Genomic DNA, 8,335 nt, shown 5'->3' with positions numbered 1-8,335 from the left:
ATAGTTGATAATTATTAAGCAGATCTAAATGTAACAAATGAAAAAAACAAAAAATATAACATATTTTTGTTTAGTGACCAAATTTGTGACTGATTTATTTTATTTTAAAATTCATTACCCAATAGAGATTGAACTTCATTTTTAATTTATTTTATACTTAAAAATTAAATATTAAATAGAGAGTGAATTAGTGATTAAATTGTATTTTTATTTTATATTTAAAATTAATTATTACATAGCAACCAAACTTATTTTAAACTCATTTTATATTATAAAATTGGTGATCAAATTAGCGACCGAATTTGAATTTGATTTAACTATTTCACATTTGAAATTTAATTATCAATTAGCGACTGAAATATTCGGTCGCTGATTTTAGTCACAATTGAAATAGCAACCAAATACACAGTCCCAAAGAGTATGTACTTGCCACCAAATTTGGTCGCTAAATAGCCACCGAATTGGAATTTGGTTGCTGAGGGCTTAGCGACTTTTGGTTTTAGCGATGCACCTATTTCGGTCGCTGGCTAATAGTTTTAGCGACCGTATTTAACCATATAGCGACAGAACTTATCGGTCGCTAAACCCTATTTTTTGTAGTGAAATATCTTCCTTTGTAAAGATTTTATATCTTTTAATAAAATCTTGCTTAAGCATATTTTTTTATTATAATGTTTAATACATGAATGAACAACATGTTCATAATATATGAGTAAATTATATTTTCTATTCTTGCACAATATTATTTGTTTTTATATCAACATTTTAGAAACTGGTCTATTAGTGACTCATTTTTCAATAGTGTCACATTTACTATAATGAAATTTTAAATACACCATTAAGAGAATAAATAAAATGAAGAATCAAGAAACTTTCTTAATTTATTACTTTTTATAGTAGAACTTAAAATTTTACATAAGTCAAATCTATCTACTATATTATACAAGAGAAGGTCTTGCCACGTGACATCATCATATTCATTTTCAAAAAATTATAATTATATAAACATTAATTAGTAGAAGATTCTAATTAATAATATAATTATATTTTATAATTAAAATAAGCATATTAATCTTTCTCAATCTATCTATCTATTATCAACTATATTATAGTAGATTATTGTCTCTTAGCAACTGCATTTACAAATCAATTGTAATACAATCATATGTTTTAAAATATTTTTTCATTTAAATATTATATTATTATATGCCTCATAATGTTTTACTTAATTAGGCTCATTTCTCCTATGGGTTAAATAAGTTCAAGTCGGGTTAACTCACTTTAAAATATAATAATATTATTTACTAAAATGTAATAGAGTAAGTTGGATAACTATAATTTCATCTTGCAATTTTGGAATTTGGATGATGGAATTTAGAATTAAATGTTCTAGTTGTTTAGAACCTAGTAATTCAATTATATGTGTTGCCTTCACAACTTGATATTTTTAATTTTAAGACTTTAATGTTGTTGAACTATGGCTAATGATTGGATGATTGAATTTTATTTTAAGAATATGGTTTGTTAAAACTTTTGAATGGCATTTATGTATTTTAGACATTTGAATTATTAATGAAAATATTAGATTCTTGAATGATTATTTGAGACATTTATCTATTAGTTGTATTTGTATTTCAATCATTTGAATTGTTTTTTATGAAAAAAATGTCATATCTTTTTTAAAAAGAACACAAAAAACATTTTTAATTATTTTTTAAAGTTTTTTTTTATTAATTTGATGAGCCAACCTACCTAACCCACCAACTCGTGGTGGGTCGGGTCGGATTGGCATTTTCATGGGCTTGTGCTAAACATGCCTCCCACTTATACTATTGCACATTCTTCCACTTCTTTTTTTTTTCAAGTATATCCTTTCTTTTTCTTTTTAGGAAAATTAATACACCCATTCTCCCCTACAACATAAGACAAAACTTAAACAGTTAAATCCCCCATCTCTGATGTCTAGGGTTAACCACCCTCACAAGTGGTATAGTTGTTGCGAGTCTTCGTTATAGACAATTATCAGCGACAATGTTTCTCTCTCTAAAAATCAACTAGGGATTTAGCCAAATCATTATGATTATGAACAATCCCCAAATTCTCGATCCCTCATCCCCTCCCAATCTTTTCAAGTCCAACATTGTGTCCTAAATTCATGCCACAAAATAATCCAATAAGAAACCAAGTTTGTTTTTTATACAAATTGTTCCCAACAAACAAAAAAATCAAAAACCAATTCTCAAAATAATCTTAGATTTTAGAATAAACAAGTGAAGAACAAAGCCCTAGCCAAACATAGATGTAACAGAGAGAACTTTGAGTGTGGAGTCCCTCAAAATAATCTGAGATTTGTCATTGTTGTTGTTTCCACTTGTAGCAAAGCTCCTCTTCAACAACATGCGGCTGAAAAAGAGCGAGGTTCTTCCACTTCTTCTTCCTCTTCACGCTCTCTCTGTCCTCTGCAACAACAACAACATTTTTTGGAAAACAAGAACCAATACCCCTTGAAGAGCGTTCAGGATCAAGCCACCTTTGAAATCTCATGCAAAATCTAATATTGAGGATTGAATATGTTATTGAACCAAGCACCCCCTATATCAAAATGGTCATTCCATAAGAGTATCCTATTCCATAATAGTTATTCTAGAATATGTTTCATATTTCAGAATAGTTATTCCAGAATAAGATGAGTAATCTGTAAACCTACTATGGAATAGGTATTTCAGAATAAGAAAAACATATTTCTGAATAGCTATTTTGGAATATGATACTCTTATGAAATAGTCATTCAAGAATAGGGGATGCTCGGTGAAAGGGGTATTTTTATCCATTGAAGTATTTTTAGAGGTGCAAGAAGTAAAAAGAAGGGTGCAGGAAGTAAAAGCCTAATCAGCAATATCCTTAAATAGCTCCATGTCATCATTCCTTGCACCCTGAAATTTCACTCATAAGCGTGCTTATGAAAATTATTTATTACCTTTTTTAAAAAATTATTAAAAGGCCTTATTAATAAAACTAGGGGAAGAGAGGTCCGTGTCTCTCTAAACCTTTTAAATAATAAAAAAACAAAAGTTAAATACATTTAATAAAAAAAAAGAGGTAGAATAAGAAACTAACTTCATAGAAATAATGGAAGGTTACCAAAGGTTAGAATTAAAAAATAAAAATAAAAAATAATTTAGGAATAAAATCGTCCAATGAAATATGAACACCAAATAAGAAATATTCCCTTTGTTATTAGTATAGATAAACCTCTTAAATTTTTTCTTTAATTTACACTGTTAAGCTTAGTGATCAAAGTTGCGAATAAACTTTGATGTAAACTTTTTTTTATTGAAGAAATAAATTATATTATTCATAGGGTTAAATCATGTGGCAGTTCACTGGTAGTATAAGTGGAACAGAAAAAAAAAATTGGCTACAAAGCATAATTCTCGGGTTGTCTTCAACCTTATCATGCATAATGAGGCTGTTCAAGAGCTAGTCTTCCAAGGAACACAAAGGAAAAAGAAGAGTGGTGAGAAGGGGAAGAAATGGCTATGCATACTGAAGAGTTAATGATTTTTCGTTTTTAAAGCAAGATTTTTTGTTTTCCAATCTCTTTTTTTTTGGGAACTACATTGAAGTAGAAAGCCCTCAGGGAAAAGATAAAAAAGGGCGGGGGGAAGAACTGGAAAAGAAAAAGTATTGACTATTGCTTGTTTTCTTTATGTGTTGCACTCAAAATTTGGCTAGCACATCATACATAATCTATATATATCCATCTTACAAGCTTTCAACCCCCCTTCATGGTGGAACTTTTTGCATGAGATTTTTCAAAATACAATTCTCAATGTTCTCGACCATGTGGCCACCTTTGGAGACCACCTTTGCCTTTTGCACTCCATACTAAGATGTACAATTAAAGAAATCAGATTTTCTGTACACACATTTGCATTGAACATCAACACAAGGTTTCCTCTTCCCAACATCATCAAAGATGCCCTGAAAAAACAATATAAAACAGAAATTCACGTAAGAGAAATAGTCAAATGCAGTGGTTAGGTCCAGTGAAGAAGGCACATAATATGCACACAGGTATGTATATATTATATCAATCACTAGCATAGTTTTTTATGGTTGGATGGAATGAAGATCATCACATTCTCTACCACGTGACCTCAGTACAGAATTCCAACCATTTGGCAGTATTATAGAGATGAAAATGAACAATACAGAAAATATGCTCTATTCAGATTCAAGTTGCTAGAATTTTGTGACCAGTAGTATCTTAAGACTTGACCATATCCTGTGCCTGTAGGACCCTTCAAAATATCATGACTTCAAGGGAACTAAACAGAGATTACCATGGATAAGTCATTGACAATTCCTACGATGACTTCCAAGTCATCACAATAGTTTCATTAGATGATGTAAAAGAGTGGTAAGGTACATTACTCATAATTTTGTTCACATTTTCTAATTGGCTAAACCTGGTGGTCCTGGTCTAATTTCTGCTAACCAAATTTGTACATAGTCGTACTAAAATCTAGTAACTATATGAGGTAGGAGTAACCAGGGAGATAGTGACTTATATGACAATACCGAATATATCTGTAGGGTTCTCTTATTATTATGTTAAGATCTACATTACTGTGAGACAACTTGTCCCATGTTCCAACTAGCTGAAAGAAACCTTACATTATGAAGAGAAAGACAGGATCACACAGCATATCAAGAACAACAAGCATGTATGTACCCCATGTAACATACAAAATGGGGAACATCTGAGAATTTGGGTACGTTTTAAATGAACATCTCCCAAATCAGGTATTTGCTGATGTTAAAAAAGTGTCCTTAGTATGTTTTCCTCTATTAATTATTGAACCATGCCTCTTCGGGCTAGATCATGATTTGGTTGGCAATAAAACAAATGCTCATACCTACCCCATCACTAATCTTAGATATCAATCACACCATCAAAAACACTTTTTTTAGCTACAAAATAATAACCCTTGGAAAATTAAATAAGATTCCAAACTTATATTAGAGAATGACTTAAATTGGTCACATCACAGCAACCAAGTACCAACTATGAAATATAAATTATAATTGATGAGTGGATCAGTCTTGTCTAACATACTCCTCTTATGGCTTTCTCCAACAGGTATAATTAGTAACTAGCTTTTGTCACCAATTAAAGTAATATTATTCACACAATTCTACAAGAATAAAAGTTGCTACCTTAGAGACTTGCTATCTTATCAACCTAGAAGGTGCAACATTCTGAATCACTCCAAATTAATTGAATGCACATTTCCAACCATGAACGCTTAATAAAGCTAAAATGGTTTTGGCCCTGGCATATCAAAGTGCAACCAAATAAATTGTGAAGGAGCTGATTAGAGGGGTTTTACTAAATCACACAGCAGGTCGCATTAGTCAGTGTCACTTTGTTAGGTAACCCTTAAATTATTTGAATTGGATAAAACTCTGAAGAAAAACTGATCCTTTTCTATTTTTTTACACCATACGGTTCCTATTGAACAAACACTAATTCAACTTTAATTTCTATTGAAATCACCCTAAATATAATTTTTTTAAAATAATTACTATAGAAATAAACAAATTTATCACACATAACAATCTATTATTAGATGAGAAGATAAAGAAAATCTTCACATTTTCAGTAAGTTATAATTAAATTATTTCCTCTATGAGTCAATTTATTCTTGACATTAGGAAAATGTATTTTAGTCCTAAACTTTGGTAACTATTAAATGGGGGTGCCTTACCTTGCTTCTAGAAAGAAAAAAAAATATAAAAATAAATGGGGGTGCCTAATGATACACTATAAAGTGTAAACTACTCTGATGCACATAACTTCTACAGAACTTCTCTCCTCTAATTTTTGCAAAAGTCTGAGGTGTACCAATTATTCAATTTATTTTAATCTTATTTTCTTCTCTTATGCTTTTAGAGAATTTTATTTTATCCATAAAGGACCTATGCTAACTAACTAGAGATCAATCTAAATTACACTTTTTAGAGAAATAATGACAATTATTATTATAAAAACTAATAATTTTCAACAGTTAGATGTTTACCCTATTCCATTCCAACTAAATTCGTATACTCTAATATTATGGACCAACTTGATAAGTGGTGTTAATTTCAAAATCCTAATTGAAATTTTCCTCCTTCCAATAGCAAAGTTGAGATATACATGACCTCTACTCACTTGTGGAATTTCCCTTATCCCTTAAAAAAAATGCCAAAAATAAAATTATAACCAGCGAAAACCAAAAAACCCCTAAAGTTCGACAGCGACATCCCCACCACAAGGCATAATTAAGGTCCATAACAATAAATAAATAAATAGATAAACAAGATTTTTTTTTTCTTTCCAGAAAAAGCAAAAGTGACGTCACTGTAGAGTATGTGTTTAGAACAGAAACCAGAGAAAGTAGTCCTCACTCTCACTCCCGTAAAATGACGTCATCGGCGATCTCCATCAACGGCGTAAGACACTCCGGCGCGAACTTCCTCGCGAAGAGGTACACGTAACTGCTCGAATTCGATTCTCTCAGCCGGAGAATGAGCTCCGGCGAGACCTCCGGGGCGGTGTACAGATGCGGGTGCCCGTCCCAGCACCCGGTCCAGTTGACCCGGGTCAGGGTAAACCCGGTACACCCATTCGGATCCTGCATGGACAATAGCGTCGGAAAATAATGCTCTTCTGGGTAACAAGGCTCTTCCGTGACACACGGAAGGCGAAACTTGTTCCAGAGAAGAATGTCACGCACCACCACGCGCGCGTGGCGGCGAGTGAGAATGAAGAACTGCGACCCCACGCGGAAGGAGGAGAAGGGGATTTCTGGGAGCATCGCGTGTTCGCCACGCGCGGTGTAGCGGTCGAAGAGGTTGGGTTCGTTAGAAAGAATCTCAATGAAGCTTTTGTGTGGGTTTTTGAAGAGGAAGTTGTGAGTGAATTGAAGGGAGTGGAGAGGGATACAGTATTGGGAGAGGAGGGCGAAGTAGTGGTTGAGGGGGTCGTCGAGGAGGGCGGCGGCGAGGAGGCGGCGGGCGGCGGAGATGAGGGAGGGGGAGGCGCGGGCGGTTGGTTTCGCGGGGACGAGGTGGTGGAAGACGCCGCCGGAGATGGTGATGTTTTTGGTGGGGTCGGCGTGGATGTAGATGTTGAAGAGGCGGTGGCGGTGGTGATCGGAGGAAGAAGAAGAGAAGAACTTCTCCCAGAGAGGGGAGAAGGTGAGATTGGAGTTGGTGAGGAAGAGGAAGGCGATTTTCGGGGTGGCGGAGAGGTGGGAGGTTGTGTGGGGGGCGGCGGCGCGGCGGAAGAGGGCGAGGTCGTCGGCGTCGGGAGGGGACAAAATATGAGGAGATAGAAACAACAAGAGAGGGAGAGAAAGAAAAAAAGTGAGGGACACTAACAATGGAGATGACACCATTAGTGGGGAGAAATGGGTGTTCGTGGAGTTCGGTTCGGTTTTTAGTTTCTTCTCATTTTGATGAAACTTCTTTAGTCCTTCAATTGGTATCAAAATTGATAGTTCAATTTCATCGTGTCTTTGAATTTGGTTTGGTTTGGTTTGGATTTTTAGTTTCTTTTCATTTTCAGATTATTATTTTTGATGGTGGTGGGAGATGAGATCGAGAAAATTGGGGATGGGGAATGGTGGAGGAGAGGACAAGGACAATTGTGGTGTCGATGAGAACATTGGTGATTATGATGATGATGGTGTCAGTGGGTCTGTGTTTGGACAAGAAAGGACGTCTTTGCGGAATCTGATGATAGAATAGAAGGGAAGGGGACGGAAGAAGAAACTGTAGGATTTTATTTTATTTTTTGGTGGTAAAGGAAAGGAAAAACTGGAAAAAAAGAAAGAGAAGAAGGGAATATTAGATGCTTTATGATGCCAATTTAATTGTGGATTTAATTGCATTTTGGCCTCTTATTATAATTAAAATTCAAGTTTTGTCTCACTTTTTTTTTTGTTTGCAAATTTAGTTTATTTATTATTTTAATTGTATAGTTTTCATATATTACAAAGTTTGATGTTCAATCTTTTGATTTATATTTTGTCACGTTTTTTTGTTAAATTAATCAGTAGATTAAAATTTCAAAATTAAAATTGAGGAGTTACTAAATTTGTGAGGAAAACATTAAGGATGCTAAATTTAAATTTTGGCTATAAACAATTTTAGCTTTTTATTCTAATTTTTTTAAAAATTATTTATCCAACAATTTGTTATAAGTGAATTATGAAGATAGTTTCTGAAATTATAATGATTAGTCAAATTAATTTCTAAAATTAATATAATGATATAAAGGTCA

The 8,335-nt window shown here is 33.5% G+C and overlaps 1 protein-coding gene across 3 annotated transcripts; it reads right to left on the bottom strand.

Moving 5' to 3' along the window:
- Positions 1-3,547: 3,547 nt before the first annotated feature.
- Positions 3,548-7,924, bottom strand: LOC100810180 (glycosyltransferase BC10). 3 transcript variants are annotated; one of them, XM_014773175.3, is made up of 2 exons: positions 6,438-7,924; positions 3,548-3,984 (listed from the first exon to the last, which is right to left on the bottom strand). In XM_014773175.3, the coding sequence occupies exon 1, from the start codon at positions 7,446-7,448 to the stop codon at positions 6,459-6,461; it is 990 nt and encodes a 329-aa protein (XP_014628661.1). In that variant the 5' UTR covers positions 7,449-7,924; the 3' UTR covers positions 3,548-3,984; positions 6,438-6,458. The 3 variants fall into 3 exon arrangements, 2 of the variants coding, with proteins under 2 accessions (XP_014628661.1, XP_006589039.1); XR_005886975.1 differs by having other exon boundaries at positions 3,672-3,984; positions 4,681-7,924; XM_006588976.4 differs by having other exon boundaries at positions 3,672-3,984; positions 6,457-7,924.
- Positions 7,925-8,335: the final 411 nt, after the last annotated feature.

The sequence above is a fragment of the Glycine max genome, chromosome 10 (assembly GCF_000004515.6).
Source record: "Glycine max cultivar Williams 82 chromosome 10, Glycine_max_v4.0, whole genome shotgun sequence".
NCBI classification, from domain to species: domain Eukaryota; kingdom Viridiplantae; phylum Streptophyta; class Magnoliopsida; order Fabales; family Fabaceae; genus Glycine; species Glycine max.
The sequence above is the reverse complement of the archived record's forward strand: the minus strand, read 5'-3'. Positions and strand labels throughout refer to the sequence as shown.